At 39.2% G+C, this 24,908-nt stretch overlaps 1 protein-coding gene across 2 annotated transcripts in view; it reads left to right on the forward strand.

Annotated features, from left to right (window-relative positions):
* The window catches only part of PREX1 (phosphatidylinositol-3,4,5-trisphosphate dependent Rac exchange factor 1), a 148,913-nt gene that overhangs the window by 65,702 nt on the left and 58,303 nt on the right, over positions 1-24,908 (forward strand). For both annotated transcript variants that reach the window (XM_052683632.1, XM_052683631.1), the window contains exons 3-6: positions 3,947-4,069; positions 8,933-9,037; positions 12,421-12,522; positions 21,655-21,816. In XM_052683632.1, coding sequence (XP_052539592.1) covers positions 3,947-4,069; positions 8,933-9,037; positions 12,421-12,522; positions 21,655-21,816 — 492 coding nt within the window. The remainder of the gene's footprint in view (positions 1-3,946; positions 4,070-8,932; positions 9,038-12,420; positions 12,523-21,654; positions 21,817-24,908) is intronic.

The raw sequence follows: 24,908 nt of genomic DNA on the forward strand, positions 1-24,908 counted from the left end.
ATTCTTTTACATGTCTGATCATTGTTCTTAAACTGCTGCCCAGAGGAAAAGAAACTCACACTGACACTTTTTCAGTCTATTTGCCCATTTATTTAGCTTTCATCTTCCAACATTTGTTTTGTCCCACCAGCTAATTTCAGTAGAATTTGCTAACAGTGTAGTCAGGAGCTGAGTTTTGGCAAGGTTTGTGAAATGGTAGAGGACACAGAGACCTCATTAGTATCTTGAAGGGGAAAGTCAGAGAATGCATTGCCCTTGTGTGTTTTGCTTGACAGTAATCAGTGAGCCAATTTGCATCTGTTGTCATTACAAATCTAAAACTGACGGGAGTTATGAAGAGGTGGCAGGAATATCTAGTTGGGTTGTAGTAGGAAGGAATTTGGACTCCTGTGGGAGAGCTGAGGAATGGGAGACTCTTGCTTGATGAGATTCCTGAATGAATTTTGCAATGGAAAGACACATGAGATACAGAAAGTGGGTATGAGGTACTAGCTCTTATAATGCCTATGGTTGTAGGATGCTTTGTGGTTTATTTTCGTAAAAATAAGCAACACTTTCATGTAGCAATTTAACTTAAAACTCTCCTTGCTATTCACATGCATGTGAAACCAAAATTCTCTTTGTACACATGCATAAGTGAAACCTCGTGATCAGTGGGAGAGGATGCAGTGTTTGCCATTAGGATTGCTTTTGGGGCTTACCTTTGATCCTACAGCTCCTAAATCAGCAGAGACTTTGCTCTTTTCATTAATGACAGCACAGTGCCTATCAATAATAGGTATGTTACACAGTCCAGCACTACTGCAGCTGGTGTGTATTTCCTCAAGTCTGGTTCATCAATTTTTACATACTAATATTACCAGAAAGTCTAAAAATCCTAACAGGGGATTCAGCTCCCATTATGGTATCCATTCACTATGTTAATAATAGTGTACTACGGAGTGGCATCAATAGGTGGTGGTAGCAAGAAGATTTGGAGGATTGTTGGAACTAAGGCTCCTTGCTGTGTTCAAATTTGAAAGTTCCTGGTCACTGGAAGCTCACTATTTACAATCTGGAGTATGTTTAAGCATAGCTGAGGGAAAAGTGGACAATGACTAGTGGCAGTAGGTGCTGTGTGCAGAGAAACAGAAAAAAATAAGCTCTGCTTGAGAAATAAGCCTACATAACCATTTGCTAATTTGACAGACTGCAGATGTTGATAACAGTTGTTAATTCTGCCATTATTCATGTATTGCTATGACTGCCATATACTCAGATGCAGTGCTCAGAAGACCCCTGCAGAAAGTCTTTATTTTCTCCAGTGATTAAATGTATTTGTATTCTGAAGTCCATCACAACCTCTGGGGAAGTACTACTTCATTTCTGTGTCATTCTTGAGCTGCCTGGAGGTGCCTTTGAGAGGCCACTGTGAGACCTCATTAATCCTTATTACAATATTCAGCTTATAATAACACAGCTTCTCTTTGAAGAAAAAGGTGTAAGCTTACCAATGGTGAAGTAGAAACACAAAGGCATGCTTTCTCTGATCAGTGTCATCCCTTTTCCTTCTCATCAAACAATTTAACTGTCTTTCCTGCAGTGGAAAGATGAATGTTCTTCCCTTCTGCAAATCTTTGCTTGTAAAGGCAGGACAGACAAGGCTGTGTTGGGACTTCCAATAACTCTGCCTGCTGTTATTATAAATCTTGAGTCATTAGGGAGCTGTGAGGTGGAGAGCAACAGAAAAGGTGGCAGCAGAGAGAATATAGATGGTTTGGCAGCTTATGTAAAGAAAAACCAGTATTTTCCTCCCTGTCTTCATGCAGCAGGAACGTCTAGAGGAAAATCAAGGATATTCTGACAGTCACTCTCCTCTAAGCAAAATGAGAAAGTACTTTTTAGAATAACATGGGATATTACTCCTGGTATTATGTTTGTAGGCTTCTTCTGCTGCTACTAAGCAGTGGTGCTTACAGTAGCTTCTGGCTATTGCATCCCCTTCCAGACAGGCCACCTTGAATCCTATGCCAGGCATAGATTTATAATTCCTTCACTGACAGATGGCTGCAGCAGTATCAGCTAAAAAATTTTCTCAATTGGTTCCCTGCCCTATGTGAGGATAACTGCTGATATGTTAGTACTGCTGCATTCGCAGCAGGATGATGACGTCATTTTACTGATGCAGAACAGCTTGATGGTGCACACAAGCTGCCAGACATGGATCTTCCATGTGAGGTTTATAAATGGTGACTGCATCAGATATAAAAGCAAATGTAGCTAAGGTCTTTCTGCTGCCCTTGATTTTTCAGGTGATTTCTGTTACCTGCAAAACTGCTGCAAGCAGAGCTCTGCTGACCATCACATGATTTATTAGACTACACAGATATTCCTTGAATCACAAATTATACTCCTGAAGACTCTCCTGAAGGATAAAATCATCCCTGACAGATGTTTTCCCCTTCCTTGTTAATCCCCTTTTGGCACAGCTTCTGGCATGCAGGCTGAGGCTAATGTGTCATCACGTCACTTTCAGTCATGCTATAGAATGAACCATCATAGGCTCTTCAAATTTGCAGTGGAAGTTTTCTGGAAGTAATCAGTCTCAGCTTCCTGTCTTATTTTCTGATAGGTTCAGAACCCATTAGTGCAAGTAGAGTGTGTTGGAGTCTTCAGTTTATTCAGAGCCAGGAAAAGCAATGAGGCACAAGTATGCACATGGGTAGTGAGGATTGCCATGTACTGGTGTGAGAGGTGAGCAAAGACAAGAAAGGTGCCATGTGCTGTGCTTTGCATATGCAGCCAGCTTGCAGGGGTTTGAAGAAAAATCTTCTTTCCATCTTTGAATAACACAAGGTAGAGAGTTGAATCTGGGTACGTGCATAGAAGGGTCTTTAATTCCCTACCCAATCTTCCACTCCTAGAAAATCTGAGGTAAATTGTTCTTAAACTAAGTTTGGTTTCATTCCTCCTTTAAGGATTAGATTTAATCTACAGAATTTTGTAATTACTGCTGCATCACCATCCACCAGGCTGAATCAGTGTCTCATCTGGTGCATAAAGTCCACTGCATAAAGTTGAAAAAGTTTGGTTTTACTGTAAGGTGCTTTGGGAAGTGTCAGAAGATCGCCCACCAAATAGCAGGAAGCTGAAGGCTGCTCTGTCAGGCTGCATTCTTTGGGGTTTGTAGCAGTGACACGTTTGCTCTATGCCAGCCCTGGGAGGCTGCTCCTAATATGAAAGCTGGTTTGACTACACTGCAAATCTCTTTGCAACTGGCACGGCTAAAGCAAAGAGATGGACAATGCTGTTCACAGTGTGTATGTCACTGCAGTCTCCAGGCTTTGGTCTGCTTGTTCAAGCATTCCTCCCGTGGCTGTCAATACTGATAGCTGCATCACATTGCATCAGGACCTGGAAGTTTATTTTCCTTAGCACATGTATGTTAAATTCCTAGGGATCATTTAGCTGTGAGATTGTGCAATTTCCTTTTAGTACACATTAAAATTGAGGGCCTGTATCATGTTACAAATGCCTTTTACAGTCACAGAGGTTGATGGAAGGGAATGCTAAGATTCTGCTCTTTCAGTTTGGAAATACTTTACACTGTAAACACCATGGCAGAGATGTGGTTTACAGGTACATCTTCTGAGTGATAATTTCATGTTCCTGCCAAATCAGTTTGGTCTTTGTGATTTCGTTCACGTGTTCAGTCTCATAGGAGACCTTCTCTAGACTTAAAGGAGGTTGTTTACATTCATCATGCTCAGGTGCTTGGAAAGATAACCTTCATTTAGAGTAGGTACTTCAGTAAGCAATAAAGATCTCCATAGGAAAGATAGCAGTTATCATCTGCGCTTTAGGTCCTTTCATGACTAAGTCTAGAACCATAGTATTTTGGTGCTAGTACTTCAGTGTGCCTAAGAGGGTTTTGTTAATTGTTGACACTGGACTTTATGTGTTTCAGATCCTATTTTCTAACATTGAAGACATTCTTGGTGTTCACAAGGAGTTCCTGGCTGCCCTGGAATTTTGTTTACAACCAGAACCTCAGTCTCAGCATGAACTGGGAAATGTTTTCTTAAAATTTGTAAGTACAATGACTTAACACTATCTGAAAATGCAGTTTCCTGTCTTAAGCTCCCATGCCCCTTAACTATCTCTAATCTCTAAGGTTTGTAGCAATACTGTGACAATGTGTGTCTTGAATAAAACTTGAAGGTAGGGTGGGAAAAAAACTTGTGAATGAGGTTAGAACAATGGAAACCACCTCAAACTCAGCTAAACAACAAGGTATTTTTAGAAACCCTTCCTTTTCCCATTGAATATTTTTTCCTTTTTTTCTTCATTCAACTGATCACACAATTGCTGAGAATTTGTCTGCTTTCGTTCCAAATATTTCTGAAAAGCAGCACAATTTCAAATAAGTGAATAATGTTATTTGTATTTTAAAATAAAGGAAACCCACAGAAGATATTACTGCATTTACAGTAGAGTCTGTGCATACATTTATCCTTCAGTAAATGAAATGTAACGTGAGATAGCTTAACTTGCACTTGATGTAATACAGTGCAAGTTACCATATACAACCTTTTTACCATGGAGTAAATAAATACCTGAATTATGTAGCTCAGAACTACAAAAAATTTGGGTTTTAGACTCAATGCTAGATAAGCATGCCACAACTACAGAAGAAAAAGTAGTTGTGGTTGTTGAAAACATTTTGATGGATTCTTTTTGTGTCATCTGACTCTGAAAGTTGTATTATTTGTTCTCCTATATATTCATAATATGATGAAGTGTGCCAACATGATTCAGTACCGGGTTGGTGCTGTAAGGTGACCCAGGAAGGCACAGACCTATAACAGGGAACAAGAAATGGAGGAATGGGAAATGAGAAAATCATGGAAATCAGAGAAGCACTGCTTCTCTCATTATAATTTGTTTCTTATATTGCAAACTAATATAAGCATAGAGCACACTGATTGTATATGCAAGATCAATTATTACATATACCTAGTCATGAGATGAACTCATCTAAATGCAAAGTTATCTGATTTACATGTATATAATTCAAAGCTGCAGATTTTTTTTGTATGCAGCTGCCCTCTTGGGATGTCTGAAGAAATTAGAATGCATCTATATATAATAGATATTCCTTCAAATTTTTATTAACTGCATTAAGCCACAGGCCAACTTCCTATTAAAATATGTTCTATTATACTTTTCTAATCATAATTCGTGCTTCCACAGTTCATCAGGTTTGAGTGGTCAGCAATTATGCAGCCATTCTCTGCTCATAGATCTTTACCAACTATTGATTTTATTTATGCTGTGACACTTAAAATAGTAGCATATGTAGAGACAGTAAAATGTATTGAGACAGTGCTCATAAAGTGTGTTCTCTATGAGGAGTGACTGTCAGATGCTGAAGGACATAGTGATGCACTCAATTAAAGACTTGGATACTCAGTAGAATCACTGCCTACCAAGATGTCCTGTGCTAACATAGTACTTGTTAGCAATGGTATCAACATGGGATGTCTCCTGAGCAATGCTGTCTAAATGGCTACTGTGTTTCAGAGTGACACCAACTAACCAGAAATGTTAACGCCCTGTCATTTAGCTGAATTCAACCTGCTATAAGTAGTCATTGACAATATTTTCTTGTATGTGAGCATGGCATTTATAACTGACAAATTTAGTAATTAAGTGAATGAATGTTCTCTGCTTCTCAGACTTGCAACGAAGCAGAAATTATGGAACTGTAATGCACAGAGATGACTGCTGGTGAGAACTGATCTTCTGATAGAGACTGTTTGACTGAGATCAGTTTACACTGCAGTCTGTGAAGTGCATTGCAAATATGATGTACATCAAACATTTCATAATCCCGTAAGGAAGAAAACCTACAGCTTATTCAGGAGGATGTCAGACATCTTTCATTTCGTAATACATGGAAGAAGCTGGTCTCGTCCGTAATGAGTGAAGTAACCATAAAGTATAAGGATAACATTGGAAGCATTGTGGCACTTCATGTCTTGAGCAGGGAAGAATCAGCAGTAGGTTATGAAGAGAGGAAGGAATGACATGTCCTTGTGTACAGATTATGCCTGCCTTTCAGAAGACTAGCCTCACTGTAGGTATTTGGGAGTGAGGGATGTGGGATTTGTCGTGTCATGGTACAGGCTTTCATAGTGAGATTCCAGCTGGAAATGCCAGCAGCAAATGTGGTTCAGAGCAAACTTCTCCAGATTCAATTTTTGAATCCTGTCTGTGAGATCTATGCATCCTAAATTTCTTCTAACTTCTTCAACACTTTTAGTTGGAGTAGCCCTACAGGATCACAGTTGATCCATTTACATTTATGCTAGGACATCTTTTCCCCTGGGTGTTCAACGTGGCAGGATCCAGATCTTGGCTAACACTTGAAATAAACAAGCCAACATTGCAAGGGCTCCAAAAGAGCAACACATTGACTTCTGGAACTCTTTTAGTGGATGATGAAATGTGCTTACTCTGATATACAGCTGTGAAAGATTGTTTTGTTCTGGAAGACAGACATTGTTTGTCCTAGCATACTCCACTTGATCAGGTGATTGTAAGAAGTTAATTCTGATGTACTGGAATTTCTTAAGGAGTTGTAGTTCAATAACAGACAGTATGTGGACCATAACAGACAGGACATAACAGACAGGAAAGAACACACTTCAATTGAAAATAAAATCTGCTGCTTGAAAAATGGAATGTGTAGAACATATCTTCAATGTCAAAGACATACTAAACCTTGGATAATTATACCTCATCAACATAGGCTTTCTTGTGCAGGTCATGAAAATAAAAGACCGTCTGCAGAGCAGAAGGGCAGAGGGCTGATTGCTGTATTGGTAGGGCATTGGCAACTTAGTAGCCGTAAGCTTATTAGAGTGAAATGCGTTTTCATCTTATTTTTGGGAACAATGCTGCCTGAATGCTTTTACTGTTTAAGTCATCAGGAATCTTGTTTTGTTCAGAACGAAATCTTACTTTTTATTCAGGTTTTTCATATTGACAAAATAGTTTTTAGCCTACTTTCGAAGAAGAAAATGTCATGGCTCATTAAGAATACATCCAGATAGAACGTCTGCAGTTTACCCAGTGTGTCTTTCGTGAAACTTCTGTCCAAAAACTGTTTTCAAATTTACACTAATTTGTGGGTTGTACTACTAGATCCAAAATAACATATGGAGAATAAACTATTAGTTTAGACTTCTTAAATTAACTAAGAACAGTATAGACTTATTTTTGCCACCAAGTCAGAAGGTCTATCTGTGTATCCAGCAGATTTGCTGAGTAAGAATGTGCCATATTTACGGGGTCATTTTTCTGACCATAATTACACTTTCATACAGTGTAACTGCAGGTTCCAAATTCCTGGGCTATCATCTGTAATCATGTAACTGATAATTTCCTCACCAGGAGATGGGGAGTTCAGGACTGATTGTCACCCAGAGAGGAAATTAAACACTTTAGACACTGAGTAATTTAAAACATAGTTGTCATATTTGTGGGTCTCATGCATGAGGGGCAGCTGGAAAAGACTTGATGAAAGCACTCTGGTGTGTGCATAATTATTGTACTGTCTTGAGTTTAGAAAGGAATTTTGTCATGATCTAAATATATCCTCCCCAAACTTCTTGCACTCAGAGCTGCAGTCAGAAACCTGAGCAATGACATTTTGTGTGCACTGATGCAGCGGATGCTCTTGTCTTAATGGTTACTATTTTTAGTCTCAAGCAGGCTGCTTGTGTGCATCTAGGAAGATGAGGGGAGGTGAGAGGAGGAAGTGTAGGAGAAACTTATAAATCTGTCTTGTCGCTCTGCAGCTCTACAATTTAGGGATAAAAAAAAAAGTAATCCCATGTCTCTCAATTGTTTCTTTTCTGTTGTGCTGTTGACTCAGCCATGCCGTTCCTGTATCTGGTGGTCAGGATCTTTTGTTTCTTTCCAGCTTCCAGTACTAAACTCCATTACTAATATGAGCAGCTGTAGATGAAGGATGTCTTGAACATCTGCATTCCAGCTCTTTGTGTCCGTTTGATGGTGGTTTTATTTACTTTGTACCATTGTTGCTGTGTTTGGCCATGCATCTTTTTATTCTTAATTCTTCTTTTGGATGTATAGGGAGAGAAAACTTTTTCAATAAATTACTAGTAAAAATAAATAAAAAATAATAAAATATAATTTAAAAAAGAAGCAATTTTCAGTCTCTGAGCATGTACATCTAGCCCTGGAGCATCCAACGAAAGCATCAGTTTCTTTCCATAAACTGGTGGTGGCTGTGACATGGCTCACTGTAAGTACCTCCATCTTGTTAGGAAGTTACCTTTCTCCTCCTTGCATTTCTTTATTATGTTGATCATTTTGTGTTTATTCATCAAAATGCTTCCATTCAGGAGGCATGTTGTGGGCAGCCCTGTAAGACTGGGGATTTCCAGCTGGTTGCTTCTTCCAGTGCTTGGTTTTTTCCAGCCACCTTTGTTTGTTTCTTCTTCCTGTGGTAGTAATTAGCATAGTTCAGATATGTCAGTTCCATTTATGTTTCCCTTGCTTCTGGCTTTACTTTCCTTCTGTCTGCTTGTATGGAATATCCTGGCACATGAAAGTCCCTGAGATAGCAAAATCCATTCTTTCAGCAAAGGATGTATTATTTCAGTGATGCATTGAAATGAAAAGTACAGAGGAGGTCTGTGGTCAGAAAACTGATGCAAATTCACAAAAATAAGTTAGGAATTAGGGGAACACTTCTATAAATTATTTGCATGTGGAGATATTGTGCATATCATGTGAAATGCAACTCTAGCACTCTAAAGCAGAGTGCACATTCCTCTGTGTAAAGAATTTAGGATCAGACTGTGGCAATACAGACAGTCTAGTTTTCTCCAAGTCAATAAGTTAATGCTTTTTCTTGCAGAAAGACAAGTTCTTTGTGTATGAGGAGTACTGTAGCAACCATGAGAAAGCGCTCAGACTGCTGATGGAATTGAACAAGATCCCAACAGTGAGAGCATTCCTCCTGGTAAGCACCTTCTCTAGCACTCTCCACTTAATGGTATGACTTTGTACTGTACTCATAATGCTTCTTTAGTATCTGAAGAATGCCAAACATTTTGCAGACATGATTCATTCCAGCTATGAAGCACTTGAGAAGGATGGATATTGAAATAATTGGTGAATTCAAGTACCAACTAAGCACAGCTATGGTATGAGTGATTTCAGTGGATACAGAGAAGTATTTTAAAAAACATTAAGAATAAAAAACAACATCAGCAAAAATAAGAGAAAAATTGAGCAAAGATTGTGAAAGGAGTAATGCAATAATTTATCAGCAGGGCTGAGACTGGTTCCCTGCTCAATTCTCTGATCAATTCACCATCTGCAGACCCACCAGAAACATGTGGCCTCCTTCTGACATCCTTTTCCCCATGAGGCCACTTGTGGGCAAGAAACATAGGCTGGATGAACTATTTTGGTGGCATAATTGTTTCTTGTATTAAAAACGGCCCAACTCCTCATCCAACCCATGAAATATTAGCGTGTGCTGGGAGGAAGTGTGGCATACAGCCTTCTTAAGAGCTAGACTGCAAAGAGAAACAACCAGTAAATAGCTTTTTTGTTGGTTTTTTTTTTTTTAATCCAGGTTAGAGGGGTAGGTGTTTCTCCTTACAGCCTCCCCTCAATTCTCCTTGATTTGTTTCTTAGGTGTTATTTTCGTTGCTATGAATGAAAGGCATTTAGGCTGGGGATGGACAATAGGTGAGGGACCAGTCAGCACACTAGTTTTGTGTCTTAGTAAATGCTGTGAAGTGAAAGAAAGGCTGTTGTTTTGCAATGGACTGATTCTGTTCTGTTTTCTGCTCTGCTTTTTTCCATTCTGCCAAAGGCATGCTCTTTCCTAATACAGTACAGTAGAAGAAAACTTCTGCATAAATGCCTGTCACAAGCAGGGCCAGAGCATTCTTCTAGCCACAAAATATAGACCTTGGAGGGGGGAGCAGGAACACACACGCTGCTGGGTACTCAGAATTTCTTTATCACATCTGAGTTTCAATAAACCCTGTTAAAGCATTAGTTCAAGTCACCAAATGAGCAATTCCTGCTCATGATCTACTCTGGGTATTTCTGTTGAGAAAAACCTAAAGAGAAAGACGAGCAATGAAAGTGGATATAAATACCATCCTTCCCAACATCCAGAGTGTTCTCTGCATTTCAGCTGGATTGGCAACAAGCTCCTGTCTGTGTTGCCGGCAGCAGCTGGCAAACTAATTATGAGGCACATGAAAGATGTCGCACTGTCTGCTGTGGCTTTGCAGCAGCACCTGAATCCAAGGGATTTTTAAAATAACAGTAACTATGGAAGGAGAGGCTATGCTCAAATCTTTGCTTTGTTGTGGCTGTTGTAATTTCTTCCAGGCCTTCACTCTTCTCTCCACTGCCTCCTAAAGCCAACGCTATAATGCCACCATGCAGAGAGCTGCATTAAAATACAAAGCTTTGCTTGTGAGGATGGATTTGGCCCGATTGCCCCCTTGCAGCTGCTGAAATACAGAATGTGGGAATGTGTTTGAAAAATCAGTAAGTGTTAAAGGGCATTTTTGAGTCCAGAGCTAGAGGGAGGGCTGAAAGGAGAGACGGGAAGGACTGAATCACCCGAGACTTGGAAAATTGGACAGGGAGCATTGTGAGCTGGTAGCCAATGCCACAGATCTAGAATAGCCCTGGGGAAGAGTTATTTTACAGACAACTGTCTGTAAAAATACCACTTAGAAATAATGAGAGTTATGTCGGATGTCTATGAACAGTTCTTGAAGAAGAGAATTACTGAACTACAGCCACAAACCCGCTGTATTTCAGAGTGCATCTGAGCCACTGCACACACTTCAAAGGGGAAAGTGTTATCAGTGATGCCCCCAACAAAAGCACATCTTGGCTGAAATGGATTTAAACTTCATCCTCTGCTAACACGGCAGATTTGCCCTGGGTGGTTATTGGAGTAAGGTTATCCAGATTAATGGCTGAACATAGGAAAGTAGCTTATCTCAAATAGATTTGAAGTTGATCTGAGTGCCTACCTCTAGCAGTGGGCAATGCCAGCATCTTTAGGGAAATACATAAAAACCTTAGAGTTCATCAGTGATTATTTATCACACATATTATGGATTACTGTGAAGAAATAAGGGGATGAGTAAAGGGCTGTTGTTTTTCTTCTATACCGTACTCAATTCTTATGTTTTCCTTTCATATCAGTCCTGAGAGATGAATTTTCATTTGATCAAGAAAATAAGCATCTCTTGTTTTGAGGTGGTGTGCACAAACTTCTCTGTGAAATGATTCTTACAGAATGCCCTTCCAAATCTGTTAGAATTCATTGTGTGAGTATTGCAAGAGTTCATCAGTTACTTCACTTGTTTTTCAACCTAAAATCTGTTTGGAATTCTGTTTTGTTTGGTGTATTGGTCCAGTATTATTAAGGATTTCTATTGTTATCTTCCTTAATATGTTAAAGCAACACTGGAAGAGCAGTCATTGTTCTGGGTGGAGAAATGCCCTTCAACTTCTTTGTGATGCCTTCTGATTTCCAGACAAAGAGCTAAGGTTGAAACATAGCAGATTTTATTATTATTATTATTATTATTATTATTATTATTATTATTATTATGAGCACCAGAATTACAGAAATCTGTTTTCCATGTATCATTGCTTCTTGCATCAGTGTTCTCCTTCCCACACAGCAGCCTTGCCTGCATAACCCCAAACTTCTTCTGCAGTATTATATACTACAACTGCTTCAAGGCTACATTTGTGCTGTTTAGCCTGCCAGGGCACCCCTACTGTTTGCCCAGCTGGGTTTAGACATAATGTTTTGCCAGAGAATTGGTGGATGAGATGCTGATGACTCATTTGTTTCAGAGCTGCATTTGATTTCCTTCAGACATAGAGACTGTACTAGAGTTAATTATGTGATTCTTTATTTATATGCTTTATTTTATCCTTTGAGTGTTCTGGAAGATGTGTGCAAACTTTGCATGGTGAATGGAGACAAACAACTGTTTTGATTGTGGGGTAGGTTGGATTCTTTAAGGTAACGATGCATTCTAGATTTGCTGACTGTCATTGTATTGTTCTATTTTTTTGAGCCATAAGCTGTATAACATCTCAGTGGGAAGAGACCTTTCTTTGCAGCCACTGGTATCACAGCAGGTTTTTTTTGCTGACTCGTGGAGAATTTTGCAGCTTAGCTTGATGGCTGTATTTCAGTGGAGAGTGACGTTCCGTTTCTTTTATCTTAGGAATGGTGAAGTTCATCGTGACCATAATGTGTATTATAGAAACAGCAAATAATGTCAAAGAGCATGTGAAAGTGTTGCCTGAGTTAACATTAACTTCCTTTTTTGATTATAGAGTTGCATGCTTTTGGGAGGCAGAAAGACTACAGACATTCCACTGGAAGGTTATCTACTGACTCCAATTCAGAGAATTTGCAAATATCCACTTCTGCTTAAGGTAAACCAAGAAAGAATGTCTTTGGCTACTTGTTTTTCTCTTGGGGTGATTTTTGCAACTTTTTAACCCTTGATTTCCTGTCACTGCTACCGTCCTGACTTGTGCTTTTAAAGGTTCAATCCTGTTTACAGAAAATGGCTTTTTTTAGTGGATACAGTCAAAAACTGGCTGATGACACTGTTAAATCTTGTAACGGCATGGGTAGACCAGACAGGGTAAGGTACTCCTCAGCTGACTTCAGATTTCTTCTGATATTTATGAAGACCTGAGTGCTATTTTAGCCCCTTCCTGAAAAGCTGTGGTTAAATGGAATTTTGTTAGTATTCTAAGGAACTCCATGGCTCTTAGGGATTGGAAACCGGACACATCTTTCATCACTAGGTCTCTAGTTTGAGTGTACACAGGTCAGTAATTATCAAAATTCTTCATCATCTGACAGCTGTTTTGTGGCTTGTTTGAAAACCATTTGGTGTCTCAGATAAGCTTCTACTGGACAGGTGTTATTGCAGAAATGACTCCTGCAATTTGCACTAATTGGCCCCCTTGCTAGCTGGTGTACTGTAGGAGTTAAAGAACCAAAGAGTTAAAGAAAAAAGAGCCAACTTACCTCATTCCTTCGGGTCAGGGCTGGATAATGCACCTAGTGGGGAGAAGTAAAAGGAGAAATCAGTTTCTAGGAAAGCCTGCATCACCAGTGATCTAGTAGCTACTTAATGGCTAAAAGCCACAAATCTTCAGTGATGTTCACTCTCATGTTCTCATAGTAATGTTATATTTAATAAAATACAAGTAATTCTTAATAAATATAAGAAGCAGCAATTTCTCATCTCAACAGAATGGTTCCTTCCTTAATCACAGAGGAAAATAATGATTCTGTAATGATCCAGTTCTCTGGGGCATAGGCTGGACCTATGAATCAAGTGTATGTCATGTAAAATTATTGCAGTACTGTGTCTGTAAGTTCAGACTGAATAAGGACTTTCAAAGGTCCAGGCTGGTTAGCTCAATACTGATGTTTTTCCTTTAATAAAAGTCCAAATTCATCTGAGGAATATTTAAATCATTTCTTTCCATCACCTTGGAGTTTTCACAGAAAAAAATTGGAGTCCTTCCTACAGGTGGAATCATTTTGTGTGTGCAGCAGACACTCATCTTAAAATCTTACAGTACACGTTCATGTGCCATGTCTTGTGGATGTAGCTACTGAGATTTACATGCACACAGACAGTTTAGCAGTTCAGTCCATCCAATGGAATGCAGACTCCTCTTATGATTTAAAAACAGCAAGAAAAAACAAAGAACAGAAGAACGTGCTTTGTTTCACCATACATTCATGGTTAGCAAGTTGTGTCCTGTTGAAAGTTTGCCTGGTAGTTGCTAGTACAAAATCGCCAGAGCGGGTGCAAATGTTTCAGATGTGGAAGAAAAAAAAGGCTGAGTGAAGAGAAAACTGATTTCTGGTAGCGCTGGTGAGGAAAATGCAGCTCTCCAAGAAAAAAGTAAAATAGATTTAAAAAACAACACAACCTTCAAATTAAGTGTTTGCTCTCCCTTTGCTCCTGAACTGCAGTTATGGCTACAGAAATAGCTGTTCTGTATTCATGGGAATTTTATCTTATTTTATCTAATTCCCAGAGCAAACACATGCACTGTATTCCACCTGATTAGAAAAATCATCAACACCCACTTTCCTATTTTACTTTCTTTTTAATAGGAGTTTGTGAACATCCAGATCTTCTGATGACTTTGATATGACCTTGTTATAGTTTAATTAGTATAGCTAAGCAGTTAGATTTGATAAAGATAATACGAGCGCTGTAGCTCAGACTCGGCAGTGTTTGAAAGCCAGCCTGAATAATAAAGCACATTTAAATGGGATAACTACTTTTCATTAATACTATATGTAAGCATTGTTCTTCCAGAATAATAGTTTCTCACACAGAGTCCATTTCAGTTAATTAGGAATAGCATACTGGAATATTTTCGTGTACAGGTACACTTTAAGCAGATATTATCAGTTATTTCCAGTGTAAAGTATGGCGTCCTGTAACTGGTAAACTTACATTTTATTATCCTCTGATGAAGCTTTTGCAAGCCTTATGTGTGGTTTGAAACATGGGACTCAGACCTTGCCATGCTGTTTCACCATCTCTGTGCTAATAGAGCAGCAGTGATGTTAACATTTTTGTCCCCAGCCTAGTTTTTATGTGCTTCACAAAGCACAAGAGAGAATTAGCACAAACTCATTGGTCAGTAAATTACTTTTATCCCCAGTCTAAACCCTCCCTAATAGTAACTAACCTTCCACCTCTTTTCCTTGCTGTCACAGTTCAGCAGGGGATTTAAAGTCCATTGGGTACATAGGTATTCCGAATACTTGTCTGTTACTGAAGAGCTTTGCCAGAAATTTTCCTTAAAAGTGAGAAAGAGGCTTTGAGCAGGCTTAAACAAAGTAGAACTATGCTTGCTGTGATGGACATTATGGTTTGGTAAGAAGAAAAGAAGCAAGGGCAAACAGGTGTACAGAACTTGAGAGCATAGACTGAGTGACTTACAACCCCAGCGTGGATGTGGACGCTGGAAATTTTGCTGAATAAATATTTCTATCAGAACGTTTTGGATTAAGGCAACTCTGTCTCACTGATAATAATTCTGACTCTATATTAATTAGCATTAACTATGCTTCTTAGTTGTAGAAGCAGCTGTTGTGTAAACCAATCTCTGAACAAAAATAGCCTTTTTCCCCTTAATAAAGAGCATTTATGTCAGCAAGAGGAAAACCCTAAGGGAGCAGCGATCATGAGTTAATCACACCATTGGGGGTGGGGATTGGATGCAGTCATTTCTGTCTCCTTCTTCTTCCCAACACACAAAAAATGCACAGCACATGATAACTGCCCCCCATGGGCTCTGATAGCCCAGTGCTGTCACAGGGGCTGTTTCTTATTTGATGTCTGTTCTCTTAAGGAGCTGCTAGATCTCCAGCCAGAAATGCACATTCTACCTCTGATCCTTTAAAAATATAACGACTCCTTGGAAGATTTAGGGCAGTAATTATGTATTGCTTCATGTGATGGAAGACTCACTGGCCCTAGGAGAGAAAGAAAATCTGGAGGCAGAAAGCTGAGCATCCAGCCCATAGCCTTCTCAAAAGGGAGAGCCCAACAGTGAGGCATACACAGACTGCAACAAGTGTGGTGCCTGGGATGTGAAAGGGAAAAACAGGAAGCTGGTGGTGGATGAAGGAACTTGCTCTCCCCCCTCTCCATCTTCCCCATTCCTCTCAGCAACATTTAAGGAAGAAAATCTAGTTAGCCATAATTTGAATATGTTTAAACTCTGGGGTTTTGCACCCCCTGTTCAGAAGAGTGATGTTCACTGAGATTCATTATACTGCCTGGTTGAAATCCAAGTCTATGTAGCATAACATTACAACATTAAAAGTTATGTATACCCTACAGAGCTGTAAGGAACACTGCCAATTTATAAATCATACTTCTGTCTTCGACACTTCTTATATATCATCTCAAATAACTGCTAATATATATAAAACATGGTTTTGTTGTGCTTTAATTTGGCATATATTGCAGATTTGATGGTACATCTAATGTCATCAGTTTTACTGATTTACCATTGCCTGATTTTTACCTTGCAGAAACAGCTACAGAAGTTATACATTTTAAATGTATGCAGGATAAAAAAAAAAATACTGTGATTGGCAGATGCAGAGCCTGGTGTAGCATCTATTTTCTGGTTAGTTTAAGTGGAAAATAGATTTTTAAATACATGCAAATGTTAAAAACTGAAAATACAAATACAAAAATCCTTGAAACACAAAGGAACGTGTCTTTTTCTGAGCATTTTTTCCTTTTTTTTTTTTTTTTTAGCACAGTTTGGAATTGAACCATTTATTACCACATCTCTTTGAATTGATAAAAAATATGGTGTCTTTTTTATCTCTGTAATCCTGAGATGTTCACTAAAATAACTAACGGATGCATCCCAGAAACTGTGTTTTATGCATGCGCTGCTTGTAGTGCAAAGCAACACAGCCTGGCAAGCAATGATTTGCTCAACATTAACAGTCACTGCACAGAATTAGTGTTAAAGCCATGTGTGGGTGACAACAGTATGAATATAGGAAGAAGGAATTTTTAAAATGCAGGGACTTAGATATTTAAACTGCAAAACATGTTCAGTTGAGTTGTAAGTACAGAATCACTTTCTGGGTAGCAACACAGGATATGGGGAAGGATGACAGACTCCTTTTCTTTAAAAAGATCAGTTAAGCAGAATGACATCCTTTCTGCTAGGAAATATTAAAATTGTGTTTACATTTGAAAAACCTCTAGTTTCCTCTGCCTGCCTGCATTATTTGCTCATCACCCCTCCTGCTACCTCTTTGCATCTTCCTGTGCAACATTCTTGTTGCTGAGTTCTCTCCTCATAGTTTTGTTGTTGTTGTTGTTGTTGTTCTGTTTGGTTTTCTGTGTGTGCCAAGCACAATTAGTAGGTAACAAATGCATGAACAGCTGATGTGTTGTCTTTTTGTGAATAATTCTTACATTTAAATTCTATTCTATTTGGAAGTATTTTAGCCATATGCTATTTAAAGCTGCGTCTGATACTGAAATACTTTAGTTGGAAATCCTTTTACTACATTGCATAATTGAAGATTGGCATTTCTATGAAGAGTTCTCTTTTTTGGGAGGGGGGGGGGGGGGTACAGTTAATAGGAAGTAAGATAGCATTCAAACCTCTAGCACTGCCTTTCCTGTATAGTTACTTCCCGATTGCTAGACAATTCAGATGAATCAAGAAGCTAAATAATCTTTTAGAATCCAAGTGGAAGAGCTTTGCCAGTGTTAATTTATACTTTCTATCAAGAATTAGTTGGAAAATTGTAGCTTCCAAATAGACTTTTTTGATTCTGCTTCAAAGTTCAGTTTGTTGCAAGTGTTTTAACCATACTGCCCTATCCACTGAAGGCAGAATGCCCACTGGGAAGAGCAGATTTGAGGCCATCTAAGGTGCATAAGTCAACGGGACCTGATGAGATGCATACGAGGGTCCTGAGGGAACTGATAGGTGAAGTTGCTATTTATACTTGAGAATTTGTGGCAGTTTGGTGAAGTTCCTACTGAATGGAAAAGGGAAATGTAAAGAGGGAACTGCAGGCCGGTCATTCTCACCTCTGTGCCTGGTGAGATCCTGGACTAGAACCTCCTTGGGAGCTATGCTAAGGCACATAGAAAACAGCAAGGTGACTGAGGACAGCCAATATGGCTTCATTAAGGGCAAATCATGCCTTACAAATTTGGTGGCCTTCTACAATCACAGTGTTGGTTGAAAAAGTAAGAACAACTGACTTCATCTATCTGGACTTGTGCAAAGCATTTGATGCTGTTGCACACAGTTCCTTGTTATGACTCCCTCTGTAAAATCATTTGGGCTCTGCATGAAGGGGCTATGAGTGTCCCAACCTGAAACTTGACAGCTATGAAGTAGTGAAAAAAAAGGGAAATGCTGTGTCAGGCGCAGACAGTTTTTATTTCTATCTTAGTTCATTAAAGATATTTTTTTTTAATACAGAATATTTTTGCAACTTTTCTTTTTTTTCTCTTTCTCTGAGGGAAAGTGAGAAGTTGGAAGATAATGCCTAAGATGAGAGACTGAAAAATACCAGCTTTTCTGTTTTCAACTGCTGGTTAGTGTGAAGGATTAACAAGTCTGTAGCTGGAAAGTCGATATTTTATGAATTAGTTAAAGACACTCTTTGCAAGGAATAATTTTCTGTAAATGCCAGCAACCTCATGTTCTAGGCCTTGTAGTGTGTAAGTTGCAATATATGAGACAGTCGTTCCAGACAGCTTTATATATGAGCTATCTGGAGGACAGGTCAGTCATACCCAAGGTTTGCCATCTGGTCTCTCTCTCAGCTGCCTTTCTAAGTGTTGGCAAATGCTCTTGCAGTTTACACATCATAAATCTGCCACTCTAATAAATAAATACGCAGAGCTCCCTGGCTGTATTTCAGAAGTGCTGGTCAATGTTCTTAATGGGGATGCCAGTGTCAGAGCAGCAGGGCTCTTCCTCTGGTGCTTAATACTAAGCAGGGATGGGGGCAAGCAAGTCACTGCCCCAGTGACTCTCTGACTGTCAACTACTGCAGTTGTGAAAACTAAGTACCCTAGCTAGTGCCCTCCCTGCCTTATCCAGCCCCCTCTCCTACTCTTGTTCAGCACAGCAGGTAGCTAGCAGGAGTGGGGAATGTGTTGCTTTCTGTCCTCCCTTCTTCAAAATCTCCTTTGGATACATAAAGAATCTTCTGAAGTCAGAAGATGGAGGGTAGGGGGTGGATTGGGAATAGAAAAGAAAAGGATTGAATCTCAAAGAACTTCCTTCTCACATTCGCAGCCACTGGAAAAAAAAAAAAAAAAAAAAAAGCAAAAAAAAAGCTTGGGGTTCAGAAAGTAGGCACTTGTTCCTTCCTGTATCTTCCCTCCCTGCTTTTAGGCACCGTGGAACAGGAGTAGCTGAGAGATGTCCTGCAGATTAGGAAGATAATGTAGCTGCAGGTGTGTGGGGCATTAAAGTTGCAGACTCCTGTACTGTTCAAGACAGCAAAATAGTATGCCACAGACTGCCTTCCTTTGCCTACAAGCAAACCTTAAGAGAAATAGTTCATATTACGCAGGTGTAGATGCAATTTTTGTTGTAGCAGAAGATGGTTTCTTGTCTCTTTATTGCAGCTGTGGTCTTCTGTGAATGAAGAACTCTTCCTCTGTGTCTTGGTGATACTTCAAAAAAGTATGTTTAGACAGTGCTAATATTTACATATGTTTCTAAAGGAGAGTGGTTAACACTTGTCATGCAGCAAAAATTCTGCACTTTGTTTTGGAAGCAGAAGCTACTGTCACCAAGTGGAACAACATCTCTCACCTACTTCTTTGCCATTGTTATTTTTTAAACATTTAATTTTCCTCAACTTACTCTGAACAAAAGTGAGATATGGGTAACTTCCACTTCTATGGGGAATTACGTTAGTGATAGTGACTGGCAGTTGTAGCAGGCAGCTCTCTTGTGCATGTGTTACTCTGTAAATCATGCGAGAGCATTAATTCCTTTTCCTGATGGGATTCCCAGTTGTCAGCACATAGCCCATCTCCTCCATCATTTCTCTGACAACAGGCACTGTCAATCACCATTCATAATTATGAGGTAGAAGTTGCAGCTGTGAATATGTTATCAAATACCTAATCAATGCAAAGAATTGAATAGCCCAATCTTATTGGATAAACATATATATATACTCCCCAATACATTTGGACCTTTCCATCTCCAGGATCTGACTGTGTGCTCATGAGAATACCTCCCATTGCTATATTTGCCTCTTCTGTTATCTAGAAGAGTCTCAGTAGTCTCATAAATTAGTCTCAAGATTCAGATGCTAGTTTAAAAGGTTCTGCAAAATTGAGAATAAAGATCATATTTTGCAGTCCTGTAACATTGGGTGTCAAGGTAATTCATGAGCACTAGCAAACCAAGTCTTGTTCCAGTCAGTCTGAGGAAGTACCGAGACTGTCTGTGAAAGAGGCTGGAACAACCTGTACTTTAGCACTAGCTTCCTCCTTGAAAATATGCCCTCCACTTTTGCTGTTGTTTGAGCACCTCACGCTCTTACTACTTATTCTGTAGATAAACCTGCTAGTTATCAGAGGTAGCACATGACAAACTAGTCACGCTCCGAAAGTGACTTCTGTCTGAAGAACTTCATAGAGCTTATGTATGAACCAACCATAGAATAGAGAAAGCTTCTTGATTAATGGAGTGTTTGGGTTAGCAGGCTTCAGAAGAAGCTGAGTTTCAACTCCCATCCTTTCACTGACAGGCCCTGGAACTAGACCCTAGAAGTACCAGTTAACTTGAGCTAGAGGTTGTGTGAACAGAAACCAGTTTATGAACAATGCTTGCATTCCGTGCTGTGCTACCAACCCAAGGGAAGCAAGCCCCTGTAGTACTGAGGATCACCTGAAATCTGAGTATGTCAGTGTTGAGTAAGACAGAAGGCACAAAAATCTTTAATGTCAGCATGGCAGAAATTAGCCTGGAGAAGAGTCAGTTGCTTAGGTTAACATGTTGATGTGGAGAAGCCAAAGACAAATAGGACTACAAAATAGACCTCATTGAAGGCTACGACAAGCACTTGGTTGTAATCTCTCATCCTGGATGATCACCAGCTGGAGCAATCCGGTTGTCTTTGCTCATACTGGTGAGAGCTATGGATGGCAGCAGTTTAACTCTGTCCAGGTCACACTGCACACTGCTGTGCAGGATCTCTGGCTACATTTCAAACATTCTCCTTTCTCATGCAAAATGATGCAGTTCAGCAGCAGTTTACCATTTACTCACACGACTTTAAAACAACCAAATACTATGTTGAAGCAAAACATTACGGGAGAAATATTTCAGGCAATCTGAAAATGTGGGTCTTAAGCACCATATTATGTATCAAGAGGAAATTACCAGGCTTAGCTAAGGTTTCTTTAATGTATTTCTATCCCTTTGTGGCTGACTATAAAATAGCATTGGTCTAAAAAAATGATTAATTATGTGTTGACATTGGTTGCCCCTTTGCCAATCTGGTAGATGTTGCTAGGTCTCAAGTTTTCCCATTGTTATTCTTCAGTGGTCAGTGTTTATGGGATGTTGTGCATTGAAACAAGTGAAGCAGACTCTTAGGAAATGCTTTGCAGACAAGTTGTTTTCTACATTACTCACTCCAGTCAAGGCACATGTCACTGTGATATGTTTGCCTTTTGGGGAGCCCTCACTACTTGCCATGTGCCTGTATTGATCATACCAGAAACGAATGTGACACAGCAAAACATATTTGGCTTCTTTTAGTCTGATGTAATTTTAATTTAATGTAATTAACATGGTGATTCTTCATTTATTTAGCAGCATTCATATATAGTAGCAGCCTTGCAGGTGTGAGGAGCAGAGAACGCTGTCCACAAAACCCATTAAATCTGAAATTCTTCTGGCATTTTCCTACAGGATTGTACTTTAATGCTGTGTTTGGCCTTTCCACAAGCTACATCTAATCTTTTTGTTGTTGTTGTTTGCAAGGAATTGGCTAAGAGGACTCCCTCTAAGCATCCTGATCACCCAGCTGTCCAGAATGCACTGCAGGCTATGAAAACAGTCTGCACAAATATCAACGAGACCAAGAGACAGATGGAGAAACTGGAAGCTCTCGAACAGTTGCAGTCCCACATTGAAGGATGGGAGGTATGATGCAGGACTAGCAAGCTCCCTGGAGACAATTCATTGCTCAATGCAGTGGGCTGAAGTTTGGTGACGCATACTGTGTACAGGGATTTCTGATGTGTAAATGTGCTTGAAGGTGTGGGTGGTATCACTCTGACAGGTTTAGAATTCAGTGTTTATTTTTGAGTGTGTGGGCTGCTGCTAAATTGTAGCAGAAGGTGGGAATCTTAAAAGAGGTAAAGCTGTTAGAGTTGGGGGGGACTGAAATTTCAGATGGGCAGGTTTTGTTTGAAGGACAAATCCGGAAGTAAAATCAGGAGTGATCTACATAGCACAAACTTCTCTCTCTATTCCTACAAGCCTTCAGTTTTTGAATGAGCTTTCAAAGTTGGTATCATGCAGATTTCCTGTATAAAAAATAAAGTTAGAGTAGAAAGTAACTATTATGTTTGTGATTTCTCCAGTTAAGTTTCTCATGGATGTGTTTCTACTGAAGTGTTTCTCAATGAGTGGATCTGTATGGGTAGAGGCACTTAAGTATGAAAGAGAGAAAAGTGAGAGGGAGAGAACTGAGATGCGAAGCCTGGGGAAAGAGGAAATATGGAAAAAGAGCCACCCAGGAGAAATACTGCTAAAAAGTGCACAAAAGAATTGGCAGCTTGTCTTGTGATGATTTTAATTGAGGCCCTTGAAATGGTGGAGTTGGAAGCCTCTGGGGGATGCACCACAGGGAGTCAATGGTGTTAAATGGTCTCACAGGGAGACTGGCGTCAGCTTTTAGTAAGACTGACATTTAAAATGTCGAGACTGATCATTGCCAGCTGAGGACATCTTTTTAGAGGTCATGTAAACTTCCTCATGTTTGGACTCTTGGGTGCTCTCCACGACTCTTTTTTGGGTTGTTTTTTCTGTCTTTCGTGTATGTTTTAAACCTTGCTCATTTTCTCCCCAAAGGATGTTCTTGGCATCTAGCTAAAGACATGAGAGCAACCCAGATATCCAGCTGTGTATTTTTTGGATAGCAAGCTCAGCAAACAAAAAAGTCATACAATGTTCTATACAGGAGGACTTTTAGAAGCAGTCAGAACCATTTCAAATTCAATGCAACTCATGGGTCGTCTAGGCAAGAGGCATGTTTGAACTCCAGGGCTTGAAGCACGACTCCTAAATTGTGCATGATGTAATAAATGAAATAGTATCAAAGTTAATGCAATTTGGGGACAGTGGATGAGGGGAGGCTTACAAATTCACAGCAACAGTCTGGGTCTGAAAACACTTTCTGATTTGTTTATATGTGCTGTTTTGAAAGATAGTCACCTATATTACTCAACCCAAAAATTCAAAAAGGAACAAGTGTTTTTCATTCCCGGTAAGCTGTGGAAATTTTCTGAGTCTCATAGTAGCTTGTTAAAAGGAGGAAAACCATATTTACAAATGCAGACTAATGCTAAACATATCTTTTTTTTTTCTATGTGCACATTAAACAAATTGAAATGGATCGACAGTTTTCTATTTTTGGGTTTCCACAGTACTATGTTCTTGTAAATTATGACTCTTGAGCAAAGAGTTGTTTCTAAATAGCTGGATGTAGTTCTTTCAGATGTGTTTCATAAAATATTCTGAATGAGAAGGGTTCCTAACTCCTATCCTGTGGAATGTTGCAAATGATGAATTAAAAGCACTTTAAACTTAGTAATGGAGGGATACAAGACACAGAACTGTCTGTAAGAGAAAGTGTATAAGGCAACTTTCATGTTCAGATTTTATCTGCTGGAAAACTCTACTAGGAAACAGTGAATCTCTTTTATCCATTATTATGGTTATAGATTCCGAAACATTCAAGCTCTGTTTGTGTGTTCATGCATCATATGTACTAATCTGATAAGGCCTGTGGTTTCCAACAGCTTTAATACAAGACACCTAAACTGTCAAAAAGTAGTGAGCATCAGCTTTCTTATAACCATGTCTTTTATGACTGTATGAGATACAGCCTGGCTCTGGGGTGTGTGCAAGCAGCCCAACTTAGAGTAACTTTTTTCTTTAATTTGGAACAGGCTTCACTTTCTCTAGTGTTTCTGTTTAACTGTATCAGCAAGGTTTCATTGGGTTTTGAAATGATTATTTCTTTAAATTGTTCCAGTGGGATGGATCCTTGGTATGATCTTCATCCTTTTGCCCTCAGTGCTACCCTCAATATTTCTAATGTAAGGAATGATATAAAATGATTTTGCCTCTGCATTGTCTCATCTTCTTGCTCTTGAGGGTCATCTGGAGTTTCACTAAGAACAGTTGCTATTTTTTTTAGGTAATTTTTCTCAGTTCTACTCTTTTTCTTCACCAATCTCTTTCTCCTTCTAACACAACTCTGTCTCAATATCAAAACTGAGCATAAACTGATCTCATCCTATAAGACTTTTGGAGGCATGATGGTAGGTCACACTAAAGTAGGCCAAATCTGGGAAGCATCTGAAAGTCTGCAGGTTGATCAGAGGTTTGTTCATCTCAATGAACTCTGCTCAGATTCATTCTTCTAGAATGCACAGAATCCTCGTAGGTGTATGTTATGGAATAGTTTCAGGCAGGTCAGTCTGATTTTGGATAATCCTTCTGTGAAAAGAAGTATTACTTTATAAACAGGAGAAAGAAAGTAGAGTACTCAAGAAGGCCAGCTTTTGTGTAGAACGTTTCTGATTGTTTAGCAAAGTTAATATATTGTTTTCATTAATTGAATATTGATTATTCTGTGGGGTGAGCTCTTCCTTGTGTTATTTTCACTGAATAATGAAGAATACACACATTCTCTATCTGAAATGTTTAGGGAAACAAAACCCCCATCACAGAACAGAATGAGCTGTAAGATGTGTTAACACTTAGGCAGATCAGTCACTTCATAATTGACTGCAATTTGCAATTCTAACCAGCGATGATGTTTTGTTTTCTTTTTGCCTGCAGCTTGGTCCCACTTAGAAAAGTGAGAAATCCTGTCTTGTCTCAGGAAACATCAAATAAATCTTCCTGCTCTGTTTATTACTATTGAAAAATCTCTCAAATGGGTGTAAATGAGAAGTAGGTAGGTTAACAGGAAATGCATCAACAGGAAATACAGCACCATT

Source organism: Tympanuchus pallidicinctus, unplaced genomic scaffold, assembly GCF_026119805.1.
Source record: "Tympanuchus pallidicinctus isolate F22 unplaced genomic scaffold, pur_lepc_1.0 scaffold20, whole genome shotgun sequence".
Classification (NCBI taxonomy): domain Eukaryota; kingdom Metazoa; phylum Chordata; class Aves; order Galliformes; family Phasianidae; genus Tympanuchus; species Tympanuchus pallidicinctus.